The sequence below is a fragment of the Marmota flaviventris genome, chromosome 1, assembly GCF_047511675.1.
Source record: "Marmota flaviventris isolate mMarFla1 chromosome 1, mMarFla1.hap1, whole genome shotgun sequence".
Classification (NCBI taxonomy): Eukaryota; Metazoa; Chordata; class Mammalia; order Rodentia; family Sciuridae; genus Marmota; species Marmota flaviventris.
The window spans coordinates 54,182,440-54,198,542 of NC_092498.1; the positions used below are offsets into that span (position 1 = coordinate 54,182,440).

Genomic DNA, 16,103 nt, shown 5'->3' on the forward strand with positions numbered 1-16,103 from the left:
ATATACTTTAATTCTTTTCCATATTACTTGTGCTACTTCAACATAAATGCTACAACACGTAAGTAGTTGTTATACTGTATTGTTTAGGGAATCATGACAAGAGAAATGTTTGTACATGTTCAGTACAAATGTGATTGTGTTTGTGTGTGTGTGTGTGTGTGTGAATACTTTTAATACAGGGTTGGTTGAATTCACAAATGAGGAATCCATTGATGCAGAGAGCAGACTGTAAAGGATTCGGTACTATCCGTGGTTTCGGGCCTCTACTGGGAATCTTGGAATATATCTCCTGTAGATAAGGGTGGACTACTATTGCAGAGCCTTTTTTAAAAATCAGCATCCCATTAAAACAATTGATTTGTGCATGTGATGGTAATAATGTGTCTATGTTAACAACCTAGTTCAGCTTGATTTTTTTTTTTTTTTTTTTTTACATGCAGGAAGATAGCCTGGTTTATAGGAAATGCACACTAAAGTATTTGGGGATGGTAGTTCAACAGGTCAGGCACTTGCTCTCAGATGGTTCAAAGAAGAAGGGTTTGTTCTTTGTGCTGTGTCTGCAGCTTTTCTGTTCCTTCAGATAGTTGCAAAATTGCTTCATAGTGTATTCTATGTAATATGAACAATTTTAGACAGTTATCTCACCTATCAATATATTATTTGTTACTTCCAGTATTGGGATGAGGGAGGAAGCAATGAGGAAGGCAGGCAAAAAATGTGATCGAACATTTAGAGACTGCTCTAAATTGAAACTTTACTTTTAAGATTCCTTCTGTCTTGTATGGGCATAAAATACCTTTTCTCCATGTTTTCAGAACACAGAACCTGATGGTTTTGAAATGATCTTATAGTGGGAATCTTACAGCTTATCACAATCTGCTTGCTATATGGAAAGAAGTGTGAGGGAAAGAGATGCCCAACTACTTGTAGATCTTTTGAGAATGTTAATGTGAGACCGATGTCACTTGTGTTTGTATCAGGAATACCTGATCATGTCTAATGGCAACTATTCACTTTTAACAGAACCCTCAATACCTCTTTTAGATTGGAGAATCGGTTTATTCCCAGCACTTAATTCTTTTTGAGTTCCTAGCTGATATGAATAGAGATGACTTATTGACAGATCTCCAAGGCTGTTAGTCCGTTTTTTATATGTTGACTTTAAATTATCCATTTGCTCTAGACATATTTAATTGGAGTAGAATTACTGATACATGCAGGAAAGCAGGTCTTATAAATTTATCTAAAAGCAGCATATTGTCATGGCGCACAATTTAATGTTCTCTTTTCTTCCTGGGCAAGTGATCAGTGCACTTCTGTCAGGTTCTGAGCCATCTTTAGCCAAGGGAAAATCTCCTGACCTTTCATTAGCAGCCAAAAGAAGTGAATGAGACCGTCAAGTACAAGTAGCTGGGCTAATTCCATTTTCACTCAGTCCCTTTCATTCTCTTTTCTAATTGTAGCCTCAGATAATGGGGAAGAGAAAGACAAAAGCTGGAAAGTCATGGAGAAAGTTACTGTCCTTGTTTCTCTGCTGGGCAAACTTGGCTTGGGAAATAAATAATGTTACAGTGCTACATTTACAAAATGATTAGGATTTTTTTTTTTTTTCCTTAAAAGAGTCTCAAAACTTTGGGATGTTTTAAAACAAAAGAACGTGCTCTAATTGTGCCACATTTAAAAAAATATTTTTATCCTAAATGAGCTAAATAATTTCACTCCAAAAACATTTTCTGTCTACCTGGTGCAAAGTACTGTAATAGTAACTGGATATCAAGCAAGAAAAACATGAACCTTGTCCTCACAGAGTGCAGGGAAGATAGGCACTATGAGTTGATAATTGCAATATTGCATGAAAATTTATTAATGCACCAAGAATAGACTGTGTGATTCTCACATACCTAGAATGTAGTAAAAACCCAGTAATGAGAGTTGTTATTATTTTATGTATTTTTACTCTCTTTACCCATCAACACCACACTGTCCCTCCAGGGAAAATCTGTAATTAGGATAAGTAGCCAAGAGAATGCAGCTCAGGAGCTCAACTGTAGGGGGAAGGGAGAGGTAAGTAGTGGGCAGAGGTGGTGGAGGGAATTGAGAACCTAAGGCCTTAGGTACTCCATATGGCAGGTCTTGACCGGGTTGTAGACATTTGCTGTTAGGATCAAGATGGCTAGGACTGAAAAGTAGGGAAGGATTGTGCCCTTGATTCTCTGCTGGCCAGGCAGGTGCTCAGTAATTCTGGGAATTGATTTTGAGCAGCATTAACAGGAATGGATCATTAAACATTTGTGCTGTTTTTCTTAGTATTCTCTAGTTTTTCATATAGAGGCTTATTTGTGTGAAATTGTCCTCACCTGCTCTGTCATCCCAGCTTTCTCCTGCAGACCCCATGTATTGACTGTAAAATATCAATGCTCAGTAATTCAGAATTCAGTAACAAATATTTCTTTACTCTCTTGGCATTTAAAATTACCAAGACATCTCAATCTGTCAAAGTGGAGTTGCCTCTCACACCACTTCATCATAGCCTTCTGGCCAGCTTTTGGGTGGGTGGAGCCCCTGTCCTGCCCTGTTAGGGCTCCTTCTTGACAACCTTAGTTAAATCCTCACCGTGTATCAACATCTACATCTGCTGATTTGGGGCTGTTGCCTTCTTCATGCTGCCAAAACACAAGTCTGTGATAATGACAGCATTTGCCAGCGTGCTCATGCAATGACTCAGGAGACAGGGTGGCCAGCAAAGCAGCCTCTTTGTGGGCGTGGATTTTGAGAAGTGCTAATTCCGTGGTGTTTTAGAGATATTAATATCGTTCAGCAGTAGATAAACAGGCAGCAGAGGGGCATATAATGAGAATCAGCCACAGCATCTTTTCCTCCTTTCTTTACCAGCACTTTTTTTTCTTCTTCCTTGAAAAGGTCTGTGCTGAGTGTGAATGGATAAACAGAACCCTTAAGTGGCTTAAACACACATACATACTGGTCAGTCCAGCTGCCAGCATTCCCACAACACCACTCTCTAAGGACCACTAGTATGTTAAGAGTTAACTACATTTTCAAGTAATACTAAATCATAGCATATGGCATAGTAGCCTATTGCTTACGGTACCCTCTCCCCAAAGGGCAGCGAACCAGATGGTGTGAGTGGGGCCCTTGGTGTAATTATGACAGACACAAAGAAAGACATCACCACCACTCTCCCTCAATAATATCATGTCTTTTGCTTTTTCACATTTGCTTTCTGAAGTTTTTGGAAATTTTGTTTTTATACTTCATTTTCATGTCCAAGTTCCCTTTCCAGATTGGGGAGGAGCCTTGGAAATATGCTTTGTTAGTTCTTAGCTTCACTTTCCATGTACTTCTCATCTCTTATTAGTAGTTGTAGCCACTATTGGTGACACCTCTGATTCCCTAGTGGAAGCAGCTCTGGTGAAGAAAAGAAGGCTGAATACATTTTTTAATTGCTTCAGGTCAGATTGTAATCCATAATATCCTGTAGTCCCATGGAATATTACTCCAAAACTGACCACCTTAGATTTTACACTTTTTACTTTCTTTGATCACCATGTGGTATTCTTCTTACCAGAATGCCTCCTGCCTGGCTCTCCTCTTCCCCACTTCCTTCTTGGCCTTCCCCCAAGCCCAGTTTGGGTGGGAGATCCACTCTCAGTAGTTGTGATGAGAAGAAAAGTACTTGGCCATCATGTTAAACCGACATTTCTAACATTGCCAAAATGAAACAAGACATTTTCTAGTTGCAGCATAGGCTGAGAAGGAGATTTTGAGAAATTTAGGTCATGCTTTTATGTGTTTCATTTTTTTTTTTTTTTTAAATCTATGTGCCTGATATTTTAGAGCAGACTTTTCTTGAGGGTAGTGGCTTGTTTATAACATTCTGTAAATAGCCCGGCCTAATGTGGGCTTTTTACAGATATTTTCTGCTAGTTTTTATGTATGGATTGATATAGCATCTGACTGTACTAACCAGAAAAATGCTGAACTAGGGAACTTTGTATTCAACCTTGTATTTGGATTTCTAGCTTAACAACTCATTGGTCTTGAAATCCTTGGCCTCTCTCTCCCCTGCCAGAACGCGTTAAGACCTCCAGGTGCTAACTGTTATTATTTCTGTTGACTGAGCCCCATATGCACCTCTAGTGCTCACTGACCTACCTTTTCCATTGCAGAAACATCGCTGAGGCTCTTGTCAGCAAAGGTCTAGCCACTGTGATCAGATACCGGCAGGATGATGACCAGCGATCCTCACACTATGATGAGCTGCTTGCTGCAGAAGCCAGGTGAGTCAAAAAATTACTAATGTAAACTCACTGGGACCAACAGCCCCAGTTTTTTGTCTCCACTCTTGTACCTATAGCTGTGAAGAATGGGTTAGTGATAGCTGATAGAGTTCGTATCCTTTTTTCATTCCAGTTTTTTCCCCCATGAAAACAAGAAGAGCACACTTTGAACTTATTACCTAACCTTGATTAAGTTCATTTGGGCCTCTATTTTTTAAATCTATAAAATATACTAGATATGATCTCCCTATACTGATGTTATAAAAGGAACTGTGGAATAGAGTACTATAACAGATATTTTTATCCCATTCCTGCAACTAGCAGGGAAGCCCTGCTTGTGCGTGTAGTACATTTGCCTCTGTGTCTTACCTTCAGAGGCCTCTCCTCTCAGCCCCTCCCATGTATCACCTTTAGACCTTTTGTAATGTACAAAGGAAATGAAAACATTTGTTGGGAAATGAAATTTGGTTTCCAAAACTTTTGACAGCTGGCAGGAGAGCATTTGAGAAACCCTGTGACATTTTACTTTTGTCCTTCATCCCTGTGGCTGGTTGCCCCAAGGATATGCATACTGCTCAGCAGTGTTTCTTGTCATTGACATTCCTCAAGGCTCTAATTCAGGGATACTTTTGTTACTGGATGATACTGATAGTTGAGTGATTCCCAGACTTCCTGAGAAGTAATAAGAACTGAGCTACTTAATACTGGACCAACTTGGGTAGCTCAGCAGACTGCATGGACTCAACCAGAATAGATCCATTATTTCAAAGGCGTTGCACAGGCTGGTCTCACTCAGGAATTTTTTCCATGGCCTCTAGGACCCCTTTAGTTCTAGAAGTTTGGCCATTGTCAGGTTATGTGCTGTGGTTAGAGAAGGAGTGAGTTTGGGCATATGTTATCTAATCTCAGCTTCAGACTTGTCATTGAGATCACTTTTCTTGCTCTTTGGCCCAGAACATTGCCCTGATATGTGACATTTACCTCTAACACTGTGTCATATCCTGATGGATAGAGCATCTATAGAATGTCACACAGAATGTCAGCTGAGAAATCGGTCTGTCAGGCTGTGGCTTTTTGGATTCCTTCTCGTGGGATTTCCCCAATAGGCCCTGTCCAGGACCTGATTGTTAGGTACGAAGAGTTCAGTGAAAATACCCATATCTTTGAATGTTTAGGGCTCATTAGTGGACATTAAAATATATATATATTTTATATATAGATCCATAATTGGTGTTTCTCATAAGCCCTCTCTTCTCTTCCTTCCTATAGTATCTCTAGTCCAGGTGGGCTCAAAAATTCCATGATTGGAAATGGGGTTTTACATCTCTTAATACTGTGTGATCATCTAGTCACTCTAAAAAATGAACATTTACTCAACTATTGGTGCAATTCATAATGTGAGTCTGTGACCAGAATGTTCAGCCTCATCTGATGGCAACTTGAAGGACAGGTTAGATGTTTCCAGAGTAGCAGGAACACCAAGCTGTGTAGTGGGATATACACTCATATTTTTAGTATTGGGTTCACTGTGCCACTAGTGAATATTTAGTTCTGACAGGTAAGCATGGAAACAATTTGCAAAACTTCCCTGGAAAATGAAACCAGAATAAGTTCTCTTATCATGCTGCTAGAATAGCCATGATGTGACAGATGTTGTGAGTGTTGTTTAAAGAAGAAACACATATAGGGAATTTTTTTTTAAATTTAGGTTTTAAGAAGAAAATAGCTTCTTTAGCGCTGATTTTTGTGCTGAAGTAATGTAACAAGATGCTTGCTAAAGCATTGAGTTGCCTAGAGATAATTGTGTTGAGCCATTGCTTTCAGACTGATGGTGGAAAAATTGGCTTCGGGGTCATTGCACTGTTGTAGGTTGAGTAAATGGAGAGAAATTAACCACTTCCCCAAGCCCGAGGCATTGCCCAAAGGCAATACAGGCTTCATAAAGAATTAGGAGAAATAGCCAACCTCAACTGTGAGTGGGTTTTCCTTTGGAGCTTTACTGTCAGTGAGCCCTAGGATGGTGGCCCAGTGCCATCTTCTAGATGCTAACCCTTTTTAATCTTCTAAATCCAAGAAAGACCAAAACAACTGCTAGGTCTGGTTTATTTATGGCTTTGTAGCCATTAAAAGAGATTTTGAGTGTAGATGTGTTTTTCTTGTGGAAAACGATAAAGTTGACCTCTTTTGCAGACCACCTATCTCTGACACTTTGCTTTATTTTCGTTTGCCTTCAATTCAAAGCACTCTGTGCCCCCATGCATGCTCCCCACGTGGCCCTTGGCTTTCTTACTTCCTTCTGTCACGTTATAGCATGTCAAAGCTCTTTTTACATGCTGCTCCTGCCCCTCATCCTCTCTGTCTGTCGAATATTATCTAAGTTTAGGGTTGCTTTCCCCTAGATAAATAAGCTATATTTTTTCCACTTGAACTCTGTTTTGTGATTTGATGCCCCCATGCAGTTTCTCTACCTCCCAGCTTAGTGTCCTCTGCAGATCTCATTAGTGAGTTGTTTACTCCTTTTCTGGGCCATGAATAGAACCCCTCAACAAGAAAGGCCTTGGTGTTGACCCCAAGTCTCTCATTGCATGGACTGTCACTTAACGGTCTTTTGTTTATCATCCTTCAGCCCCTTTTTAATCTTCAGTGATTGTGTACTGAACCAAGCCAATTTGAATTAATTTTCAAAGTAAAATTTCTTGCACTACTGTATCTAATGCTTTGGCAAAGGCCAAATAATAATATCTGCTGCGTTTATGTCATTCATTCTGAAAGTTTAGGTGGGTGAAGGTAAAATTTCAAAGCTATCATTTTCATTAGTCCCTTTCCACAGGGGTGTCAATTTCAACAGATTTTCTTGCCCCTGACCTTGATTACCTGTTTTTCTCTCTGGTAATCGCTAGTGATATCAGCAATGGTGCAGAGTGCTCTTCCATTGACTTTGCTTTCCAGTGCACTGCCTGGCCATTAATCCTTTTAAAGAAACATTGTAAGCTTTGGGGAAAGGGCAGCCTGTTAGCTTTTCTGACTTCTCGGGTCAGTGCAGCTGCCTGCCTAGGAGTTGATGAGCTTTCTCAGGGCTCTGTAGGCACTACTTCCTCTGCAAGGGGGTATGATCTGCCAACCTTTCTCAGATCATCTGATGGCTGCTCAGGGAGAGTATGTTAGGCGCTCACTGGGAGACCAGGTGAGACAGAAAGGGAAGAATACCAATTGCAGTTTGCCAGTTGCTTTCAAGCATATCCACCTGCCTGTTAGAAACCACTCTACCACCCCAGCAGCTCCTATCAGTTTGCTGACCCTTCAAGGCACTTCTTTCAGACACCTGTCTGCTGATGGGCAACCCTCATTATGTCTCAAATACCTGGCCCATCTAGAGAAAGTCACATCTTTTTGTTTGAAGGATAAATAAGCCTCTAATTCCCCAAAGATAGCCTTCTTTTCTAGTTCAGTTGTCTGTCATCAGCTGCCTCCTCCCTAATTACCTTGTGTCCCAGCAAGATAAGGTTTTGGCATTTCTTTTTGCATCTCGTGCCTTCCTTCTCTCATGGGCTCCATGGAAAAGCTCTTGATTTTTGTCCCAGGGTTCTGAGAGCCTTTTTGTGTTAGCCTCCATATTTTTTTTTGCAGAAAGAGCTTAGAGTGTAGCTGACCCACAGTTCTCTGTGATGCTCCTAAACCTTGTCTCCCTTTTTAGGGGCATCCTCTGGGGCTCCTTGTGGAATGTGACAGATTGTCTTTTCTGTGTGATTCTAGTTTTTAATCCCCAGATTGACTTTCCAATATTTCCAATCTCATTGCAGCATATCTTGGTTAGCTGGCCGGCTGTGTTTGTAGTCCAGATGGGTGTCCTAAACTTATGGCATTTTTTGCCTCCTTCAGGGACTTTCTTACATCCAAGAGAGTGAGTCATTATCAAAACACTTAAATTTTTCTAAAGTGCAGTGTCTTTTTACTCTAGCCCATATATTAGACATGATACATCCAGATTGATTTTGTGACTAACATCTTTATGCTAGTGGTCTTCCACATAGGCATTTATTGAGCATGTTAAAGGTACTGAAGACAAGCTTGTAGTGACTGGAGTTAGATCAGAGCCTGGCTTCATGCCATATTTTCTTGTAGGTATGCATATCTAGGGGATAGCATCTATGTGCATTCTCCTGAAGCTGCCCATGACTTTATTTGAAACTGCTATATTTTAAGACTTTCTAGAAATTTTTGGAATCTGTGGCTTATTGCAGGAAAAGAGAATTTGCATTAGTTCAAGAGTTGGGGCTTTATTCCTTTACAGAATCTTTTTAATTCTAAGCTTTTGTGATTTCAAGATAGGATGTATATATTAAGAAATTGATGCCCCAGTTTGACTGTGGGAAAGCAATTTAGCATCTGAGCAGATTGAAATGCATTATAGATTCACTCTGGACATTCATAATGAGGTTAGGGTTATCTCAGGAAAAGAGAAAAGGGCAGTCTCTTATCTTTTCATATGTATTCTGTTGTTTCCCAGAACACTGCAGATTCAGGAAACTGTGGTGTTGTCCTCCCTCTCTGAGAGGCAAGCATGAACCTGCCCTCATCTCAGCTTTGCCTCAGCTCACTCTTCTTTTAGAAACAAAAACAGTGTTCTTGCCTTTCTGACTTCTCCATCTCCAATCTTAAGCATCAGTTCTTGCTTTTTTTCCATGTGGTTGACAGGACCCTCTTAGGTTTCTCTCTGCCTAAACCTCAAAGAAAACTGCTGGCATTTCCATCACAGTGTTTGATCAGAAGGATATACGATTGTTAGTAACTCTTTCTTTCCTAGGCCAGTATCAGTGGTCATTGTTAAGAGGAATATGTCTTTCACTAAATATCTCTTGGTGATAGTTACTGGGACCACAGGAGGCTTACCATTTTTATGCATTTATAGCAGGCACTTGTAAATACATTTTTACAGTTCTACTGAAATGTTTTTAATACCATTGGGAAAGAAGTACTCTTTGTCTTATACTCTTAACCAGAGCAGCTCTACTGTTTTTCTGAAACATAAGGAAGTTTTTCCATAAAATTTCAATTGGTTCATGTTTGCATCTTCAGTTGAACTGACATTCTCATACTGGCTATGAGCATAATGTGAAGCATCAGTCAGTAGCACTTTGTGTTACTAAGTTAAACTGTACAAGTGGAGGGCAGGAATGTAGCTCAGAGGTAGAGCACTTGCCTAGCACTTGTGAGGTCCTGGGTTTGATCCCTAGCAGCCAAAAAAAAAAAAAAAAAAAGGAGGAGGGGATGATGATACAACTTTAGGACTCCTTAAAATGGAAGAACTCCGTATACTAGTTGAATACCGTTCTGATTTGTTAAATATATTTATAAAAAGAAGCAAGTTCCATTTCTTTGCCTTTCCATTGAGAAAATTGGTGTGGAATTTGAATGTGAGTTCCCTGCAAATATTTGTGTGTCTTGAAATTTGAAAATTATACATCCTATCATAGGGTATAGATGACATGGTTAATCCATTCTTCAGGAAAGCAGATATTTGCCTGCCAGGAACAGTTTTTTTCAGTGCTCATTTATTTTGCATATGATGGCTTTGCATTCATTTCTTCTCTTTATTCTCATTTTCTTGAGTGTATCCTGCTTCCCAGGAATTGAGGATAATAGTGGTGAACAAAAAAGATAATAGATTCCACCCTTTACAATGCATGCAATCTCAGAGGGACCGGTATTAAATAATTCTAATAGTACTCCTGGGTATTACTATTTTTCCTATTTCTTGTCTTTTCTAACCTGTTTTCTTAGCCCTTCCTGTTTTCATCTTCCTTATTATTAACACTGCTTGCCTTACATCTTTTTTATTCTGTCTTTCATTTCTATTAAATTTTCTCTTGAGAACATCTCCCTGAAATTCATCTTTTCTTTTCAGTCTCTGTCCTCATCTTCTCAATAGTTTAATGGTACAGCTTTAAACCAAGATTTCTCACTTTGAATCTAATGACCCCAACAAGTGAAAATTCTCTTTGAATAAAACTAGAACCTACTCAATAGTGTTAAAAACAGCTTTTACTTGAAGTTTTTCCTCTTTTCTTCACTGTTTAATCATAGATTCTTATAACATCAGGGTATTGTTGGATTTTTAGCTCAAGCATCATAAAAAGCAGGAGTCAGGTGTATTATCTTCTGCCTTCTTTTCCCAGCTGCATTACCTCATGCCATTGCAGGTTGGAAACCAGCTCAAGAGAAAGGGAGTTGATCTTTCTCTTAAACACCTTCCTGACTTCCTTCTTATCCACCCCAGAGATGCAGAGATGCTGGTGATGCATGGTCCCACCAAGATTTGAGCTTGCAGTTTGGTGTCACAGTCATGAGGTTGCTAATTGGATTCAGCACGTGTTGGGAAGGGGTGTTACTGTTGGGGAGTAGGGTAGATCAGCTACTGCAAGTGGCTGTGATAACAGGAAAATGCATTAAAAGAGCTGGTGTGGAGAAGTGATTTGTCGACACAGCTGAATGTGGGGAAATTTAGCTTTTTCCCTTTCTTCAGGAAAGATGATGCACTCAACATCCAAATAGGAGTAATCAATCTGCATTTAAGGCAGCACAAATGGCCACTTCTGGAGAGCTGTATAATGTCTCCATTTCCAAAGAGTTTTCTCCTTCAGGGTATTAAGAGGAGTTGTTCACTCCCAGGTCTCCTCCTCCTTTTCCCTCCCACCTCCCCCACCCCCACCCCCAGTTCCTCTGGCATAAAACAAGCTGTTCAAGTTTACTTGATGATTCTCTGGGGCCTGGGGTAAAGGTGGAATCCAATGGATACAGCTGCTGCTTTGTGTACCAAGCTGGAAAGAGTGCTGCTAGTCACAGTCAGATGAGCACCTGGTATGAGTACTACTTCTTGCCTGACCTTCCCATAATCATTACTCTGCCCGGTTGTATTCCTTCTAGACCAACCTTTCTAGATGATTTTATCATGGTTGTTATTCCCCTCCTAATATGATCAGCCTCCAGTGCCTACCTGTTCAGAGCATCTTGTTTATTCTCTCCTATCCCAGTGCCTTCTGTCTGAGAGTTTTGCTCCTTTCACACACTCAAAATATTTATTTGATGATTATCTCCTCCCCTCCACCCCAGTATCAGGGATTGAACCCAGAGACTCTCCACCACTGAGTCATATCCCTAACCTTCTTAATTTTTTTGTTTTTGGACAGGGTCTCACTGAAGTATCCAAGTGGGCTTCAAACTTGCAATCCTCTTACCTCAGCCTCCCAAGTCCCTAGGGTTAAAAGGCATGTATTACCACACCCTGCTCCCGTTTGAAGATTATTATACTGGGAATATAAATTCAATCCAAAATAAATTGTGCAGCAAAATGTAACACTTGACCCTTGACTTTCTTGTAACTTAACTCCCTATACCAGTCTTTCTCAGACATCATCATTGTCATTTTGGGAACTTGTTAACAATGTGAATACTCAGGTTCCCTTGCTCCTATCTCTTTTTAAGACATTCTTCGGGTGGCTGTGATATATAATAAAATTTGAGAACCACTGCTATAAACATGTTCTGACCACTAGAAAACAAATCAAATGATATGTCCTTTTATGGCAGATAAGTCATTTAATTTTGAGTATAATGGGAATTAAAATATGGTTATAAGTAAAAGAGTACGAGGCATGTAGTGGACTAACTTTGAATTTCTGTCCTAACTCCTCCCCCCACCCCTTTTAACTCCTGTCTTACCTTCCCTGTATTTGACATTCATGGCTCCTGAATTCCATTCTTTCTGAGTAGCCTCTACCAGTTCTTGGCTAATTTCATGTGAAATTACCTTGAGTTGCAGTACTTGCTTGATTTGATTCCTCAGTAATGTTAGGTGGCTTAGTGGGTCTGAGAGCTGAGCCTCTATGAGGTATATCCCTTTCCTAATTTTGTTATAATCCTTGGAAATCTCTTAGGAGGATGAGAATTCAAATAATTAATCACTGATACATCAGTGCACAGTTTTATAGCTGCTTGTGAAGGGGAAATCTGCTTCATAACTTTCTTTCATTTGCAAGATTCTTTGCATCTCAATTCCTTATGAACTCCCTTGTGCATTTCTGTTTTATCTTAAGCTGCCTCTGATTCCCCCTCTCATTTTGGGCACAGAAGTTGAGAAAGCTTACTTGCTGTTCCTCTTGCTTTTGCATCAAGTTCAGAGAACCAAGTCTCTAGAGGATGGCAATGAATCTTTTTCAGTAAGTCCTAGGCAGCGTAGTTCACACCGAAAAACCATTTTCCAAATCACACTTCCAATAACTATTACTTATCACTCAAAAGACACATTAAAATTTCCTATGACTGTTCATGTTACAGCAATAAATGTTTTATCAAGCACATAGAAGACATAAACAAATTCATGATATTTTGATTAGGGTAAACAGGTGAATAATTGCAAATGTAATTGCAAAAGTTAGATGCATAGGTAAAAGATCACCCAAGCTCAAGGGTTACCCCCAAATAGAGCCCTTGAGGCAGGGTACGGTCAATCTAGGACACCTTGTGAAAGGGCAGTGTAAAACAAATACTGCTTTGCTCCCTGGCTGTGTGACATAGAAGTGCTACTTTTGTACATCTATCCTAAAAAAGTAATTAGCAAGATGACCATCAGTTTATCTAAAAGTTATTCCTTGTAGCATATTAGTAGAATTATATTCACAGAAATATCTAGCAGCAGGGAATTGATTAAATCATGAAACGTGCATCCATATGATGGATTTATTGTGTGGCTATCAAAATTGATGTAAAGAAATTAATGACACAGGTAAGTATTTATTTACCTGTTTCTGGGGGAAAAAAACAAGCCTACGGAAGTTTTTCCATGGTGTATACTAGTTTTCAAAAGTAGAAGTGGGCAGGTATGTGTGTATAAGCCCTCAAAAAAATATTAAGGGGAGCTTTTATCTTAGAATAGGGTTTTTGTTGTTGTTTGTTTTTTGGTGTCTTGTGTGTTATGTTACTAGGGATGAAATCCAGGTTTGCTCTACCAGTGAGCCACATCCCTAGCTATCTTGCTGGTTTTCTTCCTTTCTTTCTTGACAGGGTTTTCTCTTGTTACCCAGGCTGCACTCAGCCTCCCTAATCACTGAGATTATAAGCATGTACCACCTCAGAAAAGGATTATTCATCAATGGTTCCCATAATTTTTTTCTGGTGGACATTGTGGCCAAAACATCAAAAACCAGTGTCACTGAGGCAGTTTTATATGATCTCCCTCTTCTGAGGCTTTTTGGACCATAAATGCCTGATTCTACCTAGGACTAATTTTCCTTTGATCCTAATCTAGGGTCAGTAGCATTTGCTTATCTGTTGCAACTGTGTTTCCATCGTATTTATTCTGTGTAGATTATTATGCTCTGTCATGATCTCTTATAATCCCTCCTTTCCTCTTTTCCTGCTACTGCAGACCCATTGTCATACCTAGCACAATGGCATGTGTCTTCATTTCTTCCTTATATTAGTTTTAAATGAGAGGATGACCTGGAGTTCTTTGTTATTTGCTTCCTGCCTCATAAGACCTACTGACTCATTAATCCACTCATCTCCCTTGACTATAGGACTCAATTTCCTCATTTCCAGTCTGTGTTCTCTCCATCTTTTCTGCCTTTCTTATCAGTAATTCTCATTTTTGTTGAAAAAGCAGCTGCATAATCTTAGCTCTCCCACCTACCATTCTGCACCTGTGTCTGCTCTGTGTCTTATTTTCTGAGTGGCAGGACCCTGTTGCTTCCTTCAGCTGCCCAGGAATCACTAAAAAGGCCAGAGGAATTGTTTACTGCTGCCGTGTATCAGTGATATCTGTTTGGTTCATGCTGAAACATCATATTCATCAATGTGTTCTGAAACACAGTGAGAAGCGCTTTGCAAGTTTAGTAACTTATTCACCCTTTGTTCTGATTTTTAACCTTTTCAGTTAGAATTATTTTCCCTTCCTCTGAGTCATTTATCTTTTGCTGTCAGGTAGGAGATCTTTACAGCCCTGTTGCTTAGTTCGGTTTCATTGTTTATGGTGGTCAGAGTTATGCACCCACTCATTGCCACTCAAACTTTTGCACATCTCCTCCTGTTTCGGGAGCTTGGATGGAAATGTGGTACTTGGGTTATAGATAATCCTGCTTCTGCTAATAGACCAGCCTTTGACCTCCTGTGTGCTGGATGGAGATAGACTGGGAAACCACCAGTCCAGGAAAGCCAGCCAACCTCATACTTGATTCCATAGTCCCTTTGCCATTGGCCACATCTCCAACTTGAAATGTTTTCAGCGAACTGCATCAGATAGTTATGTGTTCATCTTTTTCCAGGTGCACTTGAATTGAATGAGTGGGCTCTATGTCTACATGATTCCGTGAGTGTAGCTCTGTTAAATATAATACAAATACTAAGGACAGACTCCTATCTCCAAAGGGCCTTCAGGTTAGCTATAGAATAAAGACTAACATCTGAAGCAATGTGAAAATTGTATGTTGCAGTTTACAATTACATACTGAACTGCACCTTTATGCACACACACATTCACATATATAATTTTACTACTATTTCAAATGAATATCATTTCAATATCTGAATCCTAATTGTGGTTCACCTAGGATCCCTGTTGTTGTGGCAACTGTTTTATGATCGTGATAAGGTTGTGGCTGCAGATATGTGGTATCTCTTTTCATTCTATAGCATGTACCTTAAGGACAGATAGGCTCAGGGAACACACATAATTGAGAACTTATATGTCAGAGGCATGGAGAAAATGGGCCTAATTGGATTAGCAGGAGTACTGTTGAAATCATGTGAAAATATATACTGGGGCCACAGGGTAGAGACCCAAGAAAGTCAAGCATAAGAACTTTCACTTGGTTTCCCAGACTGGTCATCCAAGTAGAGAAGTGAAATGATGAAATAAATTTTTATTCCAAAGTCATATGACATTGTGGAGTCAAAGTGGTGTGCAGTATCCAAAAGGATTGGGTGAATTCACTTTAAATGTTCCTGAAGCTCTCTTGAAATAAATTGGTGAGGGCCTGGACCAAAAGGGTTACAAAAGGGCAACGTGAGCCCTAATTGGAAGGAAAAAAGTGTCGTGTGTAGGGAATAAAACAAAGCAGAGTTATGGGACATCTTGGTCCCTGGTTACCAGAAAGCATTGTTAAGAGAAATTACAGAAGAGGAGGCATGTTCAGGGGCTCCTGACCTCTCTCAGTACTTGTCATCTCCCTTGCCCTATCATCTCCCTGCCACCTATCTGTCATATGCCATTTTTACTTTCTATTGCTTTATTGTCTTTAGATCCTTTTATGTGTGAAAGCAGTTCTTTTTGTGAAACTGTTGAAAAGCTCCTGCCCTCTAGGAAAATTCACATGAATACTCCGGGGTGATTCGTCAATATTCCTGGCATCTAGCCAAAGCTCACTTATGATCTCAGGTTAAGAATTCATTTTGCAACAACCATTTTCATTGTGATAAGGTGGGATCTAACCATAAATTCTTTGAATTTCTTTGTAAACATCCCAAAATTTTTGTTCAGAATAAGTCTGCCATCACTGAATTACCCAATGGATGGCCTGGTTTTTTGTTTTTTGGGTTTTTTTTTTCTTTTTTTGGGGGGGTGGGGGCCCAGAATGTCCTCTGGTGCTAATTTCTGAGTTGGAGAGGATTGGTCCTTAGAAATTTCTGCATGAGCTGGAGAGCATGAAAACATGCCCTGTTCTTGTGTGTGAAAAGCATGTGAGAGTCTACTGTTCAGGTGCTGAGGCGGTAGGGGTGATGTTGCTGTGACAGTCTTCATCTGCCTTTGCA

The 16,103-nt window shown here is 39.8% G+C and overlaps 1 protein-coding gene across 1 annotated transcript in view; it reads left to right on the forward strand.

The window, feature by feature from the left end:
* Snd1 (staphylococcal nuclease and tudor domain containing 1) overlaps positions 1–16,103 on the forward strand; it is a 410,684-nt gene that overhangs the window by 218,853 nt on the left and 175,728 nt on the right. Inside the window, exon 13 of the mRNA XM_027926283.2 lies at positions 4,188–4,298. Coding sequence (XP_027782084.1) covers positions 4,188–4,298 — 111 coding nt within the window. The remainder of the gene's footprint in view (positions 1–4,187; positions 4,299–16,103) is intronic.